General features: G+C 49.4%; 1 protein-coding gene across 3 annotated transcripts; it reads left to right on the top strand.

Moving 5' to 3' along the window:
* The first annotated feature begins 11,214 nt into the window (after window positions 1-11,214).
* On the top strand, window positions 11,215-18,631 carry CD300H (CD300H molecule). 3 transcript variants are annotated; one of them, XM_014342208.4, is made up of 4 exons: window positions 11,215-11,430; window positions 14,408-14,764; window positions 15,845-15,908; window positions 17,939-18,631. In XM_014342208.4, the coding sequence occupies exons 1-4, from the start codon at window positions 11,370-11,372 to the stop codon at window positions 18,060-18,062; spliced, it is 606 nt and encodes a 201-aa protein (XP_014197694.1). In that variant the 5' UTR covers window positions 11,215-11,369; the 3' UTR covers window positions 18,063-18,631. The 3 variants fall into 3 exon arrangements, with proteins under 3 accessions (XP_014197694.1, XP_034799268.1, XP_034799266.1); XM_034943375.2 differs by having other exon boundaries at window positions 11,306-11,430; window positions 15,845-15,941; window positions 17,939-18,046; XM_034943377.3 differs by lacking the exon at window positions 15,845-15,908.
* Window positions 18,632-18,761: the final 130 nt, after the last annotated feature.

The following is an 18,761-nucleotide window of genomic DNA, read 5'->3' as shown; positions in this document are numbered from 1 at the left end:
TTTGAGACCATCCTGGCCAACATGGTGAAACCCCATCTCTACTAAAAGTACAAAACTTAGCTGGGTATGGTGGCGCACACCTATAATCCCAGCTACTTGGGAGGCTGAGACATGAGAATCTCTTGAGCCTGGGAGGTGGAGGTTGCAGTAAGTCCAGATTGCACCATTGCACTCCAGCCTGGGTGATTGAGGGAGACTCTGTCACAAAAAATACATAAATAAAAATAAAAAATAAGCGAAAACATTTACTAAGCATCCACTAAGTATCAGGCACTGTTCAAGTACGAGTATCACCGAAATAAAGAAAAAGACCTGGGTAAGTGCCGTGAAGGGAGTCTACAGGCTCAAAGATAAAGGATCACTCAGCTAGAAAATGATGAAATCATGGTTATTATCCAGACTCCCCCACCCCCAGCCTCACCCTTCATGAGCTCTGCCGCCCCTCTCTGGGCTGACCCATGTCCTGTCTGCTGCCCAGGCTCTGACCAGCGCTGCTCCCAGCCCCCACCCAGTGTGGACACCCCACCAACTCATAACACTCTCTGAGCTCCCACGTTCTCATCTTGTTTTTAACAACATTATTGAATCTTTCTATTGACTCTCTGCAGCAAAAGATGAGGACTTCTGTATCTTCCTCTTTTCCCACCATCCTCTTCCCCGTACTAATATTGTCAGTATGGTGGTTTTTGTATTGATGATATTCATTGTTGGTTTTTTTGTTTGCTTGTTTTTTTTTTTGAGACGGAGCCTCGTTCTGTCACCCAGGCGGGAGTACAGTGGCGCGATCTTGGCTCACTGCAACCTCTGCATCCCGGCTTCAAGCAATTCTCCTGCTTCAGCTTCCCGAGTAGCTGGGACTACAGGCACATGCCACCACGCCCAGTTAATTTTTGTATTTTTAGCAGAGACGGGGTTTCAACATATTGATCAGGCTGGTCTCAAACTCCTGACCTCAGGTGATCCACCCGCCCCGCCTCTGGTAACTGTTTTTAAAAGTGCAATCTAGCCACAGTGAATAGGGACAAGAGTCAGACTGGGGAGCTCTTGTGCCTGTTCAAGAGGGAAGGCCCTGTGGTAATCAGGGAGAAAGAGGGAGGTGGGAGGGCAATGGAGGAAAGTGGACAGATCTGAGGGTCTTGGGTTAACACAATGGCTGGGGCATGAGCAAAAGATGAGCCAAGGATGTTTCCCAGGTGACTGGAGTTTGGCCCGAGAAAAAGGGGACCATGAGTGTAATTTACTGTGATGAGAAGAGGATCAGGCTGGGGAGTTTGCAGGAGGTCAAATCAAGAGTTTCCTTTTGGGGGCCGGGCGTGGTGGCCCACGCCTGTAATCCCAGCACTTTGGGAGGCCGAGGGGGGCGGGTCACGAGGTCAGGAGATCAAGACCATCCTGGCTAACACGGTTAAACCCCGTCTCTACTAAAAATACAAAAAATTAGCAGGACGTGGTGACGGGCACCTGTAGTCCCAGCTACTTGGGAGGCTGAGGCAGGAGAATGGTGTGAACCCGGGAGGCAGAGCTTGCAGTGAGCCAAGATTGCGCCACTGCACTCTAGCCTGACTCCGTCTCAAAAACAAACAAACAAACAAACAAACAGAGATGTAATCCTTGCCCTTAGAGAATCACAGTTTGGCAGATACACGTGTTCTACCTCCACTCAAGGTGATTTTACCCGCCAGGATGAAGGCACAAGCAGCAAGCTGCCTAGATTACTTCAAACTCCCTTCCCAGAGCACCAGGAGAGAAAGCATCTGCTTTATCCCAGCCTCAGGTTCCTGGTTTCTGGTGTCTCCTTCTAAGCAACAAGGTCTAAGCAGCAAGGTCTAAGTGGCAAGGTGACAATCGGGACATTTAGCCTCGTGACTTCTCAGCTTCAGGCTCCAATCACAGCTGCCGGGGAGCCAGGTCACCAAAACCAGCAGCTCAACGTGACTGTGCTTTACTTGTCTTATTCTTGCCCTTCACGACCTCAATCTTTGTCTTTCCAATTCCTCCCTAGATCTACTAGCAAGAGGCAGTTAACCAGATCAACATCCTCATTCTTATGGTTGAAAGAATGCAAATCAATTCTCATTCTGCCATTTTCCTTTCTTGTTTTGTCGAATATCTCAAAGTTTCTCTTTCCTGTCAAGACTAGCTAAGTTGCACAATTGCGTCTAAATTTACTGATTTAATTCTTTCTATAAGCTAACTTCTCTGTTCTTGATACCCATATAAGAGATTCTTTCTCTAGTCAATACTCAATAATCAATAACATTCATAGACATGTAGTGGGAATATATTTGAATAAACACTGTGGTATTGATGGATAAAGGGTCTAATGTAGCAGAAACTAATTACAAAAATGATAGCAAACAAATAAAGCAAAATCGAATATCCCTGACAAATCCAAAAGCAATTTCCTTGGAAAGATGTTGACAAGTCTAATGAAATGAAAGATATATGATGTTGATCTCTGTAACTGAATTAACTTGGTCATCTTCCCAACAAGATCACTATTTGAGTAGAATTTCTTTTCTTTTTCTTTTTCTTTTTCTTTTTTTTTTTTTTGAGACAGAGTCTCAATCTGTCGCCCAGGCTGGAGTGTAGCGGCACGATCTCGGCTCATTGCAACCTCCACCTCCCGGGTTCAAGTGGTTCTCCTGCCTCAGCCTCCCGAGTAGCTGGGATTACAGATGTGCACCACCACGCTCAGCTAATTTTTTGTATTTTTAGTAGAGACGGGGTTTCATCATGTTGGCAAGGCTGGTCTCGAACTCCTGACCTCAGGTGATTGGCCTGCCTTGGCCTCCCAAAGTGCAATGATTACAGGCATGAGCCACTGTGCCTGGCCACTATTTGAGTAGAATTTCTCACCTCATTTGCCGTACTCCCTCCTGTACCTGTGGGACCTAGTACTCCTGGGTAAACACTCTTTTTCACTGGAAGCTAGCTTGATGGTACCTTACCCCGCTTCCCTATCATCACAACAGGTGGCTCTCCCCTCTGTTATCATATTGCACTAAAATTCAGTCAAACTTTCCATCTCTTATTGGGGGTACCCAATACCACTCCCGGGTTTAATGATTCACTAGCATAACCATGAAAAGGAGGTCTAGAATAACAAACTCCATTTTGCTCCTGACCACACCCCTACCCTGCAATATCTTTAGCATATAACCCAAACTAACTGTGGGAGGAATTTAGTGTATAGTTTAACTTTTTTTGTTTTCTTTCTTTCTTTCTTTTTTTTTTTTGAGACAGAGTCTCGCTCTGTTGCTCAGGCTGGAGTGCAGTGGCGCGATCTCGGCTCACTGCAACCTCTGCCTCCTGAGTTCAAGCAATTCTCCTGCCTCAGCCTCCTGACTAGGTGGGACTACAGGTGTGCACCACCACACCCGGCTAACTTTTGTATTTTTAGTAGAGATAAGGTTTCACCCTGTTGGCCAGGCTGGTCTCGAACTCCTGACCTCAGGTGATCTGCCTGCCTTGGCCTCCCAAATTGCTGGGATTACAGGCATGAGCCATCACACCTGGCTATAGTTTAACTTTAAAGCAAGGATGATAATAGTCCCTTTGCAACACCCCTGAAGCAATAAGGAAGACATACACACGGTAACAATGTTATGCTAACGATTTATAGGAGCATTGTGACCTGACCAAGAACAAAGAAGTTAATGCAACCTCCTTAGCTGACGCCCAGATGTCTGTGGTCACCTGTCACTACCCGGCTCAACCTCCTCCTTGTTCTGCCTTCCCCAATATAAAAAGAAGCTTGAGATTCATGCGTTTTATGATTGCTCTTTAGGACATGAGTCCACCATCTCTTTGGTTTGCTGGCTTGTAAAGCCATCTTCCTTGCCCCAACAGCTTGTCTCTCGACTTACTGGCTGTTGCTTGGCAAGCAGTTTGAGCTTTGGACTCGGCTACACTAGAAGGACTCAGAACTCAGAAAAGCTGTTATACGCATGGTTATGGTTTATTATACTGAAAGGATATGGATTAAAACCAGTAAAGGTAAAAAGTGTGTGGTGCAAGCTGCCAGCTGTCCTCTCCCAGCGGGATTTTGCAGACAGTGTTTAATTCTCCCATCCTAGCAACAATGTGTGACAACACACACAACGTGCTCCATCCAGGGATGCTCACCCAAGCCTTGGTATCCAGAGAGTTCACTGGGGTCAGTCACTTAGTCATGGAACACCTGTAGAACTGACCTCAGTGCCTAAGTCTCCAGAGATCAAATTAAAACTACATAGCTCAAAGTTCCCCCTACCCACCCAGGAATTACATTGATAGCATCAACCATCTAGCATGGCTAGAAGCCCCCACCATAATCACGTTGTTAACATGAGCTATCCAGCATGGCATCAAAGCCCCCAGATAAACAAAGACACTCTAACCAGGCAGGATATTCCAAGGGTTTAGAGCTTATCTCCTAGGAGCAAAGCAAGGGCTAAACTTTTTTTGGGAAGGTGCAGGCTTTCCTGCTGAGTTAATATTTTTCCTGCATACATCCCTGCAATTGTAGCAGAACTGAGTTTCAAGCAAATAGGTTTCAAGGAATGACCAAAATGCAGCAGTGTTCTACCATTGACTATAATGCATTGCTGCTGGATTTTGGTCATTACTGAGAACCTCAGCCATTAGTTATTATTGAGAACCACAGCCATTAGTTATTACTGAGAACCTCAGCCATTAGTTATTACTGAGAACCTCAGCCATTAGTTATTACTGAGAACCACAGCCATTAGTTATTATTGAGAACCACAGCCATTAGTTATTACTGAGAACCACAGCCATTAGTTATTACTGAGAACCACAACCATTAGTTATTACTGAGAACCACACCCATTAGTTATTACTGAGAACCACAGCCATTAGTTATTACTGAGAACCACAGCCATTAGTTATTACTGAGAACCACAGCCATTAGTTATTATTGAGAACCACAGCCATTAGTTATTATTGAGAACCACAGTCATTAGTTATGATTGAGAACCACAGCCATTAGTTATTACTGAGAACCACAGCCATTAGTTATTACTGAGAACCACAGCCATTAGTTATTACTGAGAACCACAGCCATTAGTTATTATTGAGAACCACAGCCATTAGTTATTATTGAGAACCACAGCCATTAGTTATTACTGAGAACCACAGCCCTTATGGAGTAACAGAGAGCTCCTCTGATTTCCTGGTCTGTCTACTAAAAAGAAAACTGTGCTGAAGTGTTCATCCTCCTCATATTGGAACCAGAGACTCTAGTACCCATCAGGACCCTGCAGGGCCTCAGCCTTGTTCACCAGTGTGGATAGCAGTGTCTGGCACAAGTCACCTGCTGGATGGAATGAGAACACGTGGCATGCGGTTCTAAGATGACTCTCCTGCCTGCCCGCTCTCCCTTGACCCAGAGACAGGAGGAGCTGTATAATGTGGGTTTCCTTGATCTTAGTTAATAACAACCTTATTGCTGGGATTGGATCCTTCCAAGAGTATGTATCCACTCAGGTCTAGTGCCCATTCTAGGTGGGCACTAGAAGGTATGCAGAGAATTAGGTGCTTATAATATTGTGGAAAGGGCCGAAGAAGCAGCTCCTAAGCTTGTCCCTCCCTCCTCCCTCACATCCAGAACAGCCTACTTTTGAGGCCCCTAGGGTCACACAGGGAGCATGAAGTCTTGGTATCTGCCAAGCAACTGCCTTCCACATCCAGGAAGCTAGAGAATAATTTTATGAAGCTGCAATCCAAGGAATCTTCCTAATGGAAGTCAGATGAAGAAGTTGTCACTGCCCTCACTGCTTCTTGTCACCCAGGAAGCTAGAAAACATATCCTGGAACTCTGCTTCATGAAAGTCTCCTGTTTCTTCTAATACTTGTTTGCCAACAGCAATGGCTAAGAGCCATGGAAGATAACCTCTGTCTAACTGGGCCTTTCAAATGGCCTCAGAGACACCTCAGTTGGTGGAATCCAATTGTCATCCAAATCCCTGATTTCCAAATGAGGAAAGTGACAAGAAGCCTCACTGTTTCTGCAAAGGTCTTGCCCCAGACAGGGCTCCTCCAGGGAGAAGGAGCACAGGTGACTCATGCTGAAAAGCCAGAACGGTGAAGCATTGGGACAGACGCCAGGACGTTGTCTCTCAGTCAGCTCAGGCTGCTGTAACAAAATACCATAAACCGAGTGGTTTATAAACAAGGGACCTTTATTTATTATAGTCCTGGAGGCTGGGAAGTCAAGATCAAGATGTTGGTAGATTTGGTGTTTGGTGAGGACTCTCTTCTTGACTTGCAGATGGCTGCCATCTTTCTGTATCCTCGTATGGCAGAGAGAGTGCTATGGTCTGAGTGTTTGTGTTTCTCCAGAATTCATGTGTTGAAACCTATTCCCAGTGTGATGGTATTAGGAGGTGGATCCTTGGGGATAATTCAGTTGTGGGGGTGTAACCCTTATGAACAGGATTAGTACCCTTGTAAAAGAGACCCCAGAGAGCTGTCTTGCCCCTTCCACCATGTGAAGACACAGCAAAAAAAAGTACTCTTTATGAACCAGAAGGTGAGTTCACAACAGACACTGAATCTGCTAGCACTTTGATCTTGGACTTTCCAGCCTCCAGAACTGTGAGTAATGCATTTCTGTTGTTCATAACCCACCCAGTCTATGGTATTTTAAAACAGCAGCCTAAATGGACTAAGAAAGAAAGTGAGATCTCTCTTCTTCTTCTGATAAGGGCACTAATCCCACAATGAAGGCCCGATCCTCATGACCTCATCTAACCCTAATTACCTCCCACAGGCTCATTTCCTAATATCACCACATTACGGGTTAGGGCTTCAACATATGAATTTTTGGGGGAACTCATCAATCCATAGCAGACACCCAGAAGCAGACTTTGTTGTGTTGTTAACTTCCCCTGAAGATACTTCCTGCTATTCTGCAAACAGATATTGAATGAAATAAGACTTAGAGGGAGGCCTCTTCCACTTGCCATCTCTCAACCCATCTCACCCCTGCCTGAGTGTTGCAATCCCTACCTTGCATCATGAGAGCCAGAGGTGGGACCCCACCGAAGACCTGGGTTCAAATCCTGACCTCCCCACTTCCCATCATGACAGTTTAGTTCGTCTTTCCAGCTCCAGTCATCTTATTTAAAAGTGACCTGGCAGGGGTGTTGGGATGGGTATGCAGGATTTAAAGATACAGAGTGCATGGTACGTAGAAGATCAAAAGAGGAAAGTTTCCCAGAGGGATGCCACCACCTTCAAACGCCTTTGCTCAACTCCTGGGACTGAGCAGGGTGAATATTTTTATTCCTATTTCACAGATGAGGAGACTGATGCTAAGAGACTTTTGCTGATTTGCCTAAAGTCATATAACTAGTGAACAGCAGACCCTAAAATCTGAGCCAGGGCTCCCAGCTTATGGCCAGAACCTTCCTCACTGTGCTACATGGCCCACATCATCAGAGTCAGGTAGAGACCCTCTCTGAGCCGGGCTCCCTATAGCACCCCAGCCCCCATGTTGGCAAGACCCTCCCCACACCCTGCTCCCTAGAGAGCCCTGTATTTGTAACAAGATCCCAAAGAGGCATCCATTGCCCAGAGCTGGTCAGGAGGCTGCCCTCTTGGTGACGTCTCCCTTGAGTGCCAGTGGAGAGGGAGGAAAGTGGGCAGTGGGGTCCACCATCCTTGGGCACTTGCCCATTCTCACCATGATGCACAAGATACTGAGAACCACTCCCCAAATGGATTGACTTGGGGTAGTAGAGGTGAGAGAAGAGAGGCCCAATGCCTTAATACATTCCTGATCCCCTCCCCTGGAAAATATGGAAGGATCGGAGCTCTCACCCTCCAATTCAGCTCACAAGGCTGGGGCTGAGCTCTGTCTGCGTCTCCGGGTGCCCAGATTGGTCCTGCCTTTGTGGAGGCTACAGCCTCACCTGGAAATGGATGCCATGCAACAGGACAATGACAGCACAGGGACATGAGATTAAATACAGAAATAAGCATTGCAGGTAACAGGAACCCCAGAGGGAGGGGTCTGGAAGGCCTGGAGCAGGCAGGGATGCCTTCCAGGAGAGGTGTGGCCTGAGCTCATCCTGGGAGAGTGAGAAGGGAGGATGATGGTCTTTGAGGAAGCAGAAAGACAAGCACAGCCCCGAAAGGCAGAGAGAAATGTGTGGGCTACTCACACTGTCCTACACATCACATGCCCCGAGTTTGCCCTAAGAACGCACCCCTCCCAGATGAGATCTTAACTTTCTGGAAGCCCCAAGAGCTGTCTCTCAAGGGCAGCGATGGTGGGGGTCTCAGTGTGGTGCAGTGCCAGGCAGGGCCCCGGGCTCCCCGCCCTCCTGTGCCGCATGGCCAGTGTTCATTATTCTCAGTCCTCCCCTAGCTCTGACCTCCTGGAGCGGACAGCATTTTCCAGGACAGGTTTCAGAGACAGAAGGACAAGGGCCTGCTGGGGAAGGGACAGCGGCTCCAGATGCTGGCCTTGACATGGAAAAAGCCTGGGTGTCCCAGATGTGGGTCATCTCTTCAAGGAATTTGTCATCTCCTGGGGGACTCCAGGGCCCAGAGTACATCTGCTTCAAAGGTGGGTTCCCTGTGGCATTGCCATGTCCTTTGCATTTGGCAAACTGTCTGGTCCTAGCTAAAAAAATGAAACACACACAGGCTGTTTCTAAGCAGACCCTGCAGCCTCTCCCTGCCCCGACCTTGGATGAGCGAGAAGCACGGAGTCAGTGTGCTGCGGGGCACCCTTCCAGCCCGGTTAGGGAACCTCCAGTAGCGGGTTCTGTGGTTGTGGTCAGTGACTTGCCGCCTTGTCCTGTAAGAGGACTGCGCTTCTCCTTCCCACTGACTTCAGGCTTGACCCTATGACGATGAACGGTGAGCAGGAGCTGCATGTGCGCCTTCCGAGCAGAGGCTCAGAGAGCCACCCGGTGCCTTCCCTCTCCTCTAGCGGACTGGGCTCCGCAGCCTGGTGCCCAAGCAATGCTGACTCACCGCTTGCGTATAGACGAGCGAGAAACAAGCTTCTGTGGTTACAGCATGCTGGGATTAGGGAGTTTTGCTATGGCAATGTGAGCCAGAAAGAGCTGACTAATACAACCCTGTGCACCCGGTGGTTTGTCCAGACAAGGATGGCGAGAATGTTTTCTGGAAAAGTCTGCAGCTGTGCGTCATCTCCTTCACAGACTCAGATCCCTTCTTCCCAAGAAAGGCACGTTGAGCAGCCCTTGACGCAGAGTCAGGGAGGGCCAGGCAAGCCTTTCCTTAGCGCCCAGAGCTAGGCACAGAGGGCAGGGCTCGCAACCGGCTCTGCAGGCTGCAAGGGGAGACATCTTTATCACTCCCAGCTCCTGCTTCCCCTCCACACACATGCACGCGCCACCCCACGCACCACACATATACACCACATGTACACACACACACACACCTGTACACCTCCCCACGCCCACACATGCACACACCACCCCACACACCACACACATACGCCACATGTACACACACACACGCCACATGTACACACACACCACCCACACCCTCCACGCCCACACATGCACACACATACATACACTACACACATCACCCCACATACCACACACATACACCACACACCACCCCACATACCACACACGTACACCACACATGGACACACACACACCACACACACTCCCACACCCACACATGCACACATATACACACTACACACACCACCCAACACACCACACACACGTACACACATACACACTACACACATCTCATCTCATACACACCACTCACATCACACACACCACACACACATTACACACACCCTACCCCACATGCCATACATATACACCACATGTACACACATCTTGCACCACACACGTGCACACACATACACACACTACATACACACCACCTGTGCACACACACCACACACACATGCAAACACACACACTACGTGCACCCCACCCCACACATCACACACATACACCACAGGTACACACGTACACACACTACATGCCCCCCACCCCACACATCACACACATACACCACATGTACACACATACACACACTACACACATCCCACCCACACCACACACCACTCACACCACACACACGACCCCAAACACCACACACATACACACACACTACACACATCTCGCACACACCACTCACACCACACATACACACACACTACACACACACCATCCCACACACCATGCACATACATCACATGTACCTACATACACACATACCACACATACTACACACACTACCCACACCACACACTACACATATATCCCTCATACCACACCCATATACACACATGTGAACACACACAGAAATATGAGGACTCCAAATGCAGCAAAAAATGAACAAGCAGGAAACACATTTACCGAAACACGAAGGAGGAGACGTTTGATAACAGAACGCCAGGAATTTGGAGTTTCCTAGTTCCAGGAATCTAAGTCCCTGGGTGAGGCCTTCTGAAGCTGTGCTTGCATTTATAAATCCTCCACAGCCATTCTGTGTATATCGGGCACACTTCTGGCCAGGTTCCCCCGAGTTAGCTCTTGATATATTGAAACTCTTATATGTGGTCATCTTGGGCGACAGGAAGAGCCACACAGGTCAAAAGCAAGGCTTATAGATGGTCCACCAAGCTCTGCGTGGTGCCAGGTCTGTGGAAACAGGCACGTGGCCAAGACAGGGACCTCTGGGGTCTGCTGAGGTCAGAGCAAGAGTGAGGGGTTAAGAGGTCAGAGCCTCTGAGGTTGCACCCAGCCTATCTGTACTACCAAGGATCAGAGATAGACCAGCGGGCATCGTGGGTGTGCCCCTGCCCCGTGCAGTCTCACAGACCCGGCTCTTAGAAGGGTCCCACGTTTCATGCTTGGCTGTCACCATCTTGAAATTCTTAATAATTTTGGAACCCTAGGTTTGATTTTACACTGGGCTCTGCAAATAGCCGGTCTCATCCATCCAGTGAAGGCTGAGCCATACCCTGGGGCGGCTCATGCTGGCCACAGAAAACTGGCCATTCACAGAGGGGAGGACCTGCCCAGAAAATCCAGATGGCAGCTGGCCCAGTCTCACTGGTCCTGGGCCATGCTGTGATTTGGAGAAGGGCAGGCCTGTCAGCTGTGGGTAATGGGAGGGACGTTGTCTTTACTGGGAACAGAAAGAAGAACAGCAAATGCAAACATGTTTTATTAGGAAGAACTTCAGCAAGTTCTCAAAACTGTTTCACCTGACCACATAGTGCCCCGTGGCCCCAGCTTCCTCCATACTCTCACCAGCTCTGAGAACCAAACCCAGAAGAGGCCAGAGAAGGAAACCAGAGATGTGAGAAGGAAAAAGAGCCTCAGACCCTGCTGCCACATGCTGGTGAGATGACCCAGAGGGCTGGGGCTGCCATGCTGCCTTCAGCTCTGCTCCTTCTCTGTGTCCCAGGTGAGCAGGGCAGGTCCTGGGTGCAGGGAGGTCTGCTCTGGCGGGTCAGGGTGAGGCAGGCATGAGAAAAGGCTGGCGAGGGGCAAGGGGAAGAAATGATATCAAGAAAGAGGGAGTGAGGTGTGCATAGAAGCTTCTCAAATCTCTTTATCGGGATAGGGTGGGGATTAAACGGTAAACTGCTTCCCACACAGTAAGCCCTAAGTAGATTTGGCAACTTTAATCATAATTACCGTCATTATTAAGATCAGGAATGCCACCACGATCCATCAGAGAGAAGGGGGAATAGAGGACAGAAAACCAGTACTTACTAGGCTAATCACTGTAATACATATCTTGTTTCCCACTATCTCATTTAATTCTTATTGCAATCCTGATGAAAACAAGAGACCGAGGCTTGCTCTTAGAGGTGCAAATAATTTAGATTAAACAGTTTATAAAAGGCGCAGTCAAGGTCCAAACCTAAACACTTTTATTTCCAAGATCATTGCTCCTTCTCTAATTCAATGTCAATGTCTGCTGCGTCTCCTTGTAAAGCTTCACTTACATATCTGGAGGCATATGCTGCATCCCCACGTGGGAACCCTGGGTGTCCCCACAGGTCTGGGCTGGCCCCAGGGCTGCTATTTAATGGGCCCCCAGAAGGGTGAGACAGCTGGGAACTTGTGGTCAGCCCTGGTCCGAGAGTTTCCGTAAATGATGGTGGAGGGAGAAAGTCAGTTTCTTTGCAAGGCTGGGTGGGCGGGAAGCTCCGTAAAAGATGGTGGGGGTGGAGGTGGAGGAGGCTGCCCATGTTGGCTCAGAGTCAGGGTCTGGACTGAATATCCAAGGAGAGGGAGGCTCTGTGGTGGGATTCAGTGTGTGCCCCACAATGTTTTTGCTCCCTGTGGAATTAGCCCCAAATCATTAAGAGAGAAGTTTAAGGACCTGAAAGAGCAGGCTAACAGCGCCCCCAGAGCCTGAGCTGAGAGCAGCAGCAATTTCAGGAGAGGACTGGGTGCGCCCACCCCTTCCTTGCTCCCAAGCCTGTGCCTGGCAGGCAGTTAGCTCCCTGGGAAAGGCTCGTGGACCTCAACACTGTGGACATTTGGGGCTGCGTTATTCTGTGTGTTGGGGGCTGTCCTGTGCATTGTAAGATGTTTAGCAGCATCCCTGGCCTCTACCCACCAGATGCCAGCAGCAATTCCCCACCCTAAGTTGGGACAACCAAAAATACCTGTAGTCATTACCAAATGTTCTCCCGCCCGCCCCCCTGCCCCCCCGCCCCCTCCCCCGCCCCCCCTGCCCCCCAGGTGAGAATCACTGCTTCAGAGAGGCAGACAGCTTTCTAATGCAGAATAGGTCAGTGGGCCACTGGAGCCTGCTTTCTGGGAAATATAGTGAGAAAACGTGAGATAAGAAAATGAAGATGCAAAAGATAAAGTTTTCCTGTTTTTTTTTCTTTTTTTTTTTGAGACAGAGTCTCACTCTGTCGCCCAGGCTGGAGTGCAGTGGTGCGATCTCGGCTCACTGCAACCTCCACCTCCTGGGTTCAAGTGATTCTCCTCCCTCAGCCTCCTGAGTAGCTGGATTACAGGCACCCACCACCACGCCCGGCTAATTTTTTGTATTTTCGATAGGGACAGGGTTTCATCGTGTTGGTTAGGCTGGTCTCAAACTCCTGACCTCAGGTGATCCACCTGCCTCGGCCTCCCAAAGTGCTGGGATTATCGGCATGAGCCACCACACCTGGCCAGATTTTTCTTTTAATTCACAATAAAAACATAGCAAAGCCTCTCCATCAGTGGATGGCAATATATTACCTAGATGGATGGATGGGTAGATGAAAGATGGATGGATGGATAGATAGTAGATAGATAGATGATAGGTAGACAGATTACATCCACAATTCCTTTTCAGGAGCTTGGTATTTTGCCAAAACCATTTCTCAATAGCCGTTTTGTCCTGGGTTAACCACCTCCCTGTCAAGAGCAGATGAGACAGCAGCTGTTTAGGACTGGTGAGGCCCCCGAGGCAGGAAGCAGAGAGTTGATGGGGCTGGGTCCCAATCATTTGGACCCGGAGCCTGCAGAGTGGGTGGAGGAATGAGAGAGGGGACTCGAAGAGGGAGAGTAATGTCGAAATATTGGAGGGGGCAGAGGACCTGGAGAAGAGGCCCAGGACATGCCAAGGCGGGTGGGTGCTGCAGAGAATTGGGGGTGGGAAGGAAGCTCTGATGGGTGTCCCTGTGGAGCGGAGCCCTGCAGATGTTAGGCAATGGCGAGTGTTGCTGCAGGATTCTGTCCCGGGGGAAAAATCCAGGCGTAAATGTCCTTGAATCACAAGAACAACTCCTTTCTACATGGCCCCTTGATATCCCCACGGGCAGCCCCCATATTCTCTGTGACCCAGACCTGGGAGCAGGAGGCCTCATCTATATGGGCAGGGACGGCAAGTATGAGGCCCACAGATGATTTGGGAAAGGGGCAGAGCCAGAAGCCCCAGGCTTCCTCCTTGCCCTCCATACTGGGCTGCTTCTGGTTTTTCCTGGTTCTCAATATTATTTCCTTTCCTAGTTCATCCATCCGTCCATCCATCCATCCATCCATCCATCCATCTCTCCAGCCATCCATTTATTCAGAGTGTACTTAGTGGCTTCATTCAATCATTGGTGTTCGATGAGGACAGGTGTTTCTTCTCAGGACTGACACTTCTGGGGGACCCAGAACCTGTCTGAGGCCACCGAGGTCAAGCCTCTCCCCCTGATATTATAAGATGGCTGAGCACACCCAGGCTGGCATGGCCTCTGGAGTCTCAGGATCCCACACCGGGCATCTCCTTGGGTCTCCCCCTGCAAATAGCCCATAGCTCCCTGGTTCCCGACTCCTCCCTCCTCCAGCCTCAGGCAACACTGGGCGTGCAGAGGACCTGACACTCAAGGTTCCACTGGTCCAGACTCTTCCAGGTGAAGACGGGGAAACGGATTTGTGTTTTCCAGGCTGTCTGACTGTGAGTGGCCCCAGCACCGTGATGGGCGCCGTGGGGGAATCCCTGAGTGTTCAGTGTCGGTATGAAGGGAAATACAAGACGTTTAACAAATACTGGTGCAGACAACCATGCTTGCCAATTTGGCATGAAATGGTGGAGACCGGAGGGTCTGAGGGAGTGGTGAGGAGTGACCGAGTGATCATCACGGACCATCCTGGAGACCTCACCTTCACCGTGACCTTGGAGAACCTCACGGCAGACGATGCAGGAAAATACCGATGTGGGATTGCAACAATACTGCAGGAAGATGGCCTGTCTGGTTTCCTGCCCGATCCCTTCTTCCAGGTTCAAGTGCTGGTCTCATCGGGTAAGAGCCTCTTTTCTCAGGCATCTGAGGCCATCTCTGCAGAGCAGCCACAGAAATTTTGGCCCAGGAGAGAAGAACTGGGCCTAGTGTGGTACATCAGAGACTCAGGACAGAGTATGTTGTGTGAATGTGTGTGGGAAATACATGTGTGTTTGAATGAGTGGGACAGTGTAAGTGTGTTTCAGTGTGTGACTGTGAGTTGTGTGCAAACATGTGAGAGTGAGTGCAGGTGTGAAGGTGTGTGTGAAAGCAGGTGTGTGTGAGTGTGTGAGAGCAGGTGTGTGTGAGTGTGTGAGGGAGCAAGTGTGTGTGTGTGAGTGTGTGAGGGAGCAAGTGTGTGTGAGTGTGGGAGTGTGTGAGAGCAGGTGTGTGTGTGAGTGTGTGTGACAGCAGGTGTGTGAGTGTGTGCAAGAGCAGGTGTGTGAGTGTGTGTGACAGCAGGTGTGTGTGTGACAGCAGGTGTGTGAGTGTGCGTGTGAGAGTTGTGTGAGAGCAGGTGTGTGAGTGTGTGCAAGAGCAGGTGTGTGTGAGTGTGTGTGACAGCAGGTGTGTGAGTGTGTGAGAGCAGGTGTGTGAGTGTGCGTGTGAGAGTGTGAGAGCAGGCGTGTGTGTGAGTGGGCGTGTGAGTATTTGTGAAGTTGCGTGAGTGCACATGTGAAAGTGTGTGTGCAGGTGTGAGAGAGTGTGTGTGAGACAGAGAGTGTGTGCTGGAGGGTAGTGGTGGTGTGTGGATACACTGGCAAGGATGGGGGTTTTGGAACCTAAGCCTAACCTTCGGCATGTTGATTTTCAGCGAGATGGGGGACACCAACATGGGAGAAGGTGGTCATCCTCTGGTCTGGGTTTATAAAATGCCCACCTGGCCCCAGAGCAGGGCATCCATTGGGATGGGGTTGGGGGGATGCTCTGTTGCTCCAGTCAGGCTTTGGTCTGCCTATGGGAAGATGATGGTCCTAGAACATCTGTCCAGCTGCCTCCTTGAGCGTCCTCTGCTTTATAAAGTCAGAACCATGCAGGTACCAGGTACTCAGCTGGGAAGAGTCAGGCGTAGGGCACTGAACCTCTGTTCTTTATCCTCAGCCTCCAGTACTGAGAACTCTGTGAAGACACCTGCATCTCCCACCAGGCCCAGCCAATGCCAAGGGTAAAATGCACGTGTCCCAGTGTCTTTTGCCATGTGCGTAGCTTCTTTCCTAGGGTGGGGCTTCCTAGACACAGGTTTCCTTGATTATTCACCCACTCAACATTTATTTATTTATTTATTTATTTATTTATTTATTTATTTTTTGAGACAGAGTCTCGCTCTATCGCCCAGGCTGGAGTGCAGTGGCACGATCTCGGCTCACTGCAAACTCCGCCTCCCGGGTTCACGCCATTCTCCTGCCTCAGCCTCCTGAGTAGCTGGGACTACAGGCGCCCGCCACTACGCCCGGCTAATTTTTTTTTTTTTTGTATTTTTAGTAGAGACGGGGTTTCACCATGTTAGCCAGGATGGTCTCGATCTCCTGACCTCGTGATCTGCCTGCCTCAGCCTCCCAAAGTGCTGGGATTACAGGTGTCAGCCACCGCGCTCGGCCAACAGGTGTTTATTTGTTATGTGCCAGAAACTGATGGAGATTCTAGAGATGCAACAGTGAACAAAGGGGCAAGATTGTGCTCTTGAGGAAGTTGCAAATAGGTAGATTCAGGCAATGGCCAGATGGATAGATAGATAGACAGACAGACAGGTGGACAGACAGATAGATGGATAGATAGATAGATAGATAGATTGATGGATAGATAGACAGGTGGATAGATAGATAGATGATAGATATGATATGAAAGATGATAGAGATGGCTGGCTGGCTGACTGGATAAACAGATGGAGATGATAGCTGGCAGAGAGAGATATGTAATAGAGACAGAGAGATGATAGATCAAGGAAATATGCCAACGAATGATAATTACTGTGGAGGAAAATAAAGCAGATGTAAAGAGATAGGGTGCCAGGGTGTGTGGGAAGCTGGTGGGGCATGATTTGGGCTATCAAGGAAATACAAGATGTTCCACAGAAACAAAGAACAAAGGGACTGTCTTAGTTTGGGTTTCCCCCAAATCAGGTCCTGAGACAAGGACTTAGGAGCAATTTGTTTATTGAGAGGTAATCTCAGGAAGTACATTGAGAGAGCAGAAAGTGAGACCAGGAAAGGGGAAGGGCGGTGAAATGTGCTGTAATGAAGGGGTTATCCCTGTAGTAACTGGAGTCACTGGAGATTAACCCCTCTGGGCACCCTATGAGAGATTGTGTAGAACGTTCCTCAGAACTGGAGACAGAATCTTCCAGGCAGCAGGCACTCCTGGGGCATGAATTCTGTGACCCATCTGGCCTGCTCTGCACAGGAAAATGTGTGCATTCCTGTAGATAACCTCAGGCAGAGATGGGGAGCTTGAGCTGGGAAATCCTTGGTGGGGCCAAGACTGCCTGCAGCTGCCAGGAGCTCAAGTGGGCAAAGGTGATATGGGGCAGGGCGCCAACAGGGTTTGTTACAGGGACTCGTCTTAGAGAGGATCAGGGAGGGCGTCAGACAAGCCCTGCAGGTAGAGGGCTGGGAAGGTGGAGAGATGGCACAGCGGCCCATTTTGGGGAGAGAATGCAGCATTTGAGGAGTTGGAATGGGGGCAGTGTAGTGGGACCCACGGAGTGAGAGGACTGGTCATGGGCTGAGCTTGGAGAGGTCACTCCTTGGGGTTGAGATTGTTAAGCAGTTTAAGCAAAAGAGCTGTTCTTGTGATCATATTTAATTTGAGTGAAGATGGTTGTAAAGGAATATTTCATCCTTGAGGTTGTTCCCAGCAAGAGCTGAGTTCCTGCGGGCATCAGTGGCTGAGGGATCTGTTCAGGAAGTTGTTTCTGGGAGCCAGTTCCTGCCTGGGTTAACATATCTCTCTTCTTCTCTATCCCTCACCTTCCGGCATCTGTTGGGTCTTGATACTCAAGGTTAATTCTGAGCTGAATGAAGGTCAGGAGCCTGTGACCCTCAGCATGGGGCTGCCTGACCCTGGTACCCACCAGGCTTGATGCTGACATTGGGTTTGAGGGCACAGGACGAGACCTCGAGGGAAGGCGGGGGAGAGGCAAGCCTGGGACTCCCCGGAGAAGGCAGCTTACTACTAGTCACTCTCTCCGTCTCACAGGTCCCTGCCCAGCAACACCTGCTTCCTGCTTCTCCCACTCCTGAAGGTGCCTCTGCTCCTGAGCATACTCGGTGCTACCCTCTGGGTGAACAGGCCTTGGAGGACTCCTTGGACAGAGTCATGAACAGGAGAACTTGCAACACCCCATGCCCATTGGAACCCTGTCCAGAGACACAGCCCCTCTGACTGCAAAAAGGACTTCTGACCCCGACCCTCATATTTCTTTCCATCTTATCACCGGATACTTTTTAAAAGTTAAAAAAAAAATGTAGGCCGGGTGCGGTGGCTTTCACCTGCAATCCCAGCACTTTGGGAGGCCAAGGCAGGCGGATCACTTGAGTCCAGGAGTTTGAGAGCAGCCTGGGCAATATGGTGAGACCTCATCTCTACAAAAAAATACAAAAATTAGCAGGGTGTGGTGGTGTGTGCCTGTGATCCCAGCTACTTGGGAAGCTGAGGCAGGAGGATCGCTTGAGCCCCGGAGGTGGAGGTTGCGTTGAGTCGAGATTCTGCCACTGCACTCCAGCCTGGGTGACAGAGGGAGACCCTGTCTCAGATAAACAAATAAATAAATAAAATATATCACGTACACAAGAGTATGTATATGAGGTATCTATACAGTTCAAGGACTAAAAATAAACATGTGTACCCACCATTCAGCCTAGGAAATCAATCATTATTAAGATGTTTGAAGCCCCCCATATGCCTCTCCCTGACCTCATAACTGTCTTTCCCCTACTGTCAGGGTTAAATACTATCTGAATATTTCTTGGGGTAATCACTCCCTTGCTTTAGTGTGCTGAGCAAGGACATGGTTGTTTTT

This window comes from Pan paniscus, chromosome 19, assembly GCF_029289425.2.
Source record: "Pan paniscus chromosome 19, NHGRI_mPanPan1-v2.0_pri, whole genome shotgun sequence".
Lineage (NCBI taxonomy): Eukaryota > Metazoa > Chordata > Mammalia > Primates > Hominidae > Pan > Pan paniscus.
This window is presented reverse-complemented; position numbering and strand designations above follow the sequence as displayed.

Excerpts from the sequence above, each read along its gene's own strand:
- CD300H (XM_014342208.4), top strand. The coding sequence starts at position 11,370 with ATGACCCAGAGGGCTGGGGCTGCCATGCTGCCTTCAGCTCTGCTCCTT. Across the intron at positions 11,431-14,407 it reads GCTCCTTCTCTGTGTCCCAG|GCTGTCTGACTGTGAGTGGC; the intron begins GTGAGCAGGGCA and ends TGTGTTTTCCAG. Across the intron at positions 15,909-17,938 it reads AGGCCCAGCCAATGCCAAGG|GTCCCTGCCCAGCAACACCT; the intron begins GTAAAATGCACG and ends TCCGTCTCACAG.